Source organism: Dipodomys ordii, unplaced genomic scaffold (assembly GCF_000151885.1).
Source record: "Dipodomys ordii isolate 6190 unplaced genomic scaffold, Dord_2.0 Scaffold7, whole genome shotgun sequence".
Lineage (NCBI taxonomy): Eukaryota > Metazoa > Chordata > Mammalia > Rodentia > Heteromyidae > Dipodomys > Dipodomys ordii.
The window spans coordinates 5,746,290-5,747,640 of NW_012267223.1; the positions used below are offsets into that span (position 1 = coordinate 5,746,290).

The 1,351-nt window shown below is 46.1% G+C and overlaps 1 protein-coding gene across 1 annotated transcript in view; it reads left to right on the plus strand.

Moving 5' to 3' along the window:
- The window catches only part of Psmd12 (proteasome (prosome, macropain) 26S subunit, non-ATPase, 12), a 23,868-nt gene extending 22,943 nt beyond the window's left edge, over nt 1-925 (plus strand). Inside the window, exon 11 of the mRNA XM_013038049.1 lies at nt 669-925. Within this exon, the coding sequence (XP_012893503.1) occupies nt 669-878 (210 nt within the window). The 3' untranslated portion in view covers nt 879-925. The remainder of the gene's footprint in view (nt 1-668) is intronic.
- Nucleotides 926-1,351: the final 426 nt, after the last annotated feature.

Sequence of the window (1,351 nt, forward strand, 5' to 3'; positions counted from 1 at the left end):
AAAAAAAAAAAAAAAACAATTGTTTATATGGTTAATGTTAATATTACTTACGCCAGGTAACCCCTGTCTAAGGAGCTTGGGAATCTGGGTTCAATTTCCAGTCCTCCCCCTAAAAATGTTTCTTTTAATTTAAATACTAGTTTTTCACATTGATGTGTAATAAATACACTTGGGTTCCCAGAGGAATTAGTGCAAGTGTGCAACATGAGGAGACTTGGCTTTGGTTCCCCCAGCGCAGCGGCAGACTGACCGGAGCCTCCTCGTGCACTCAGCCTTGCTGTTCAGGGAGCAGGCGGGGCGCAGCGACAGGCGCTTGACAGGAGAGGGTGGCTGCCACAGAAGGAGCATCAGAACTGGAGACCAGGCAGGCGGCTGCTCCGGTAGGGCCTTTTAAAGGTCACCAGAAAGTCAGAGGGCCAGCCTGATGTTGACACTGCTCTGCCCCCAGGCCTGACCTTGGGACAGCACGGTCTATTCCTCCTTGGACTGGTGTATGGAAGACGTACCTGGCAATGAGGGCATTAGTGTTCTGTGCTCTGCGCTTGCTGTTAGGTGCATTTTTCACCTGGTGTATTCTTGGTGGAAGAGTTTAGAAATTGCTTCCTCACGCTTTATTCATTATCTGCGGTTATATGATCTCAATCCAACTTCTCCTGTTTGTCTTGCAGGAATCAGAGGCTTTCCTCTCGAATCTAGTCGTGAACAAGACCATCTTTGCTAAAGTAGACAGGTTGGCAGGAATCATCAACTTCCAGAGACCCAAGGATCCAAATAACTTATTAAATGACTGGTCTCAGAAACTGAACTCGCTCATGTCTCTGGTCAACAAAACCACACATCTCATCGCCAAAGAGGAGATGATTCATAATCTACAGTAAGGTCCGGTGCTTTTACAAAAGAGATGAAATTGGAAGTGATTAAAAAAAAAAGACTGTTACTGTGGTGTACCTGTGGTTTCTCTGTTCTCTCTCTGCCCCTTCGTCGACCTTATTGCTAGTAGCGAGCCGGTACAACACGATTACACGACACGTTCCTATTGTCCAAATACATAACAGCTTGTGTCTTCACTTTCCCAAGGGTGCGTTTCTGTCTTTTGAAAACCTCCTGCGTCACTTGTTTTTGTGTGATTGTGAAACCACACAATGCCGCTGTTACTGCGTGCGGGGTGATGGAACTAAGTGACGCTGGAAGCCATCTTGACTCCTTTGAAAGGCACAGACACTGGGCGCTGTTGTGATTGACACCTTTATGCTGTGGCAGGCGCTCTAGATGCAGCACTCTGGTAGGATACAGCTTTTTTTAAAATTAAAAAACAACTGCTTTCAATCCCAGTAGTTGGGTTTCTTTTACC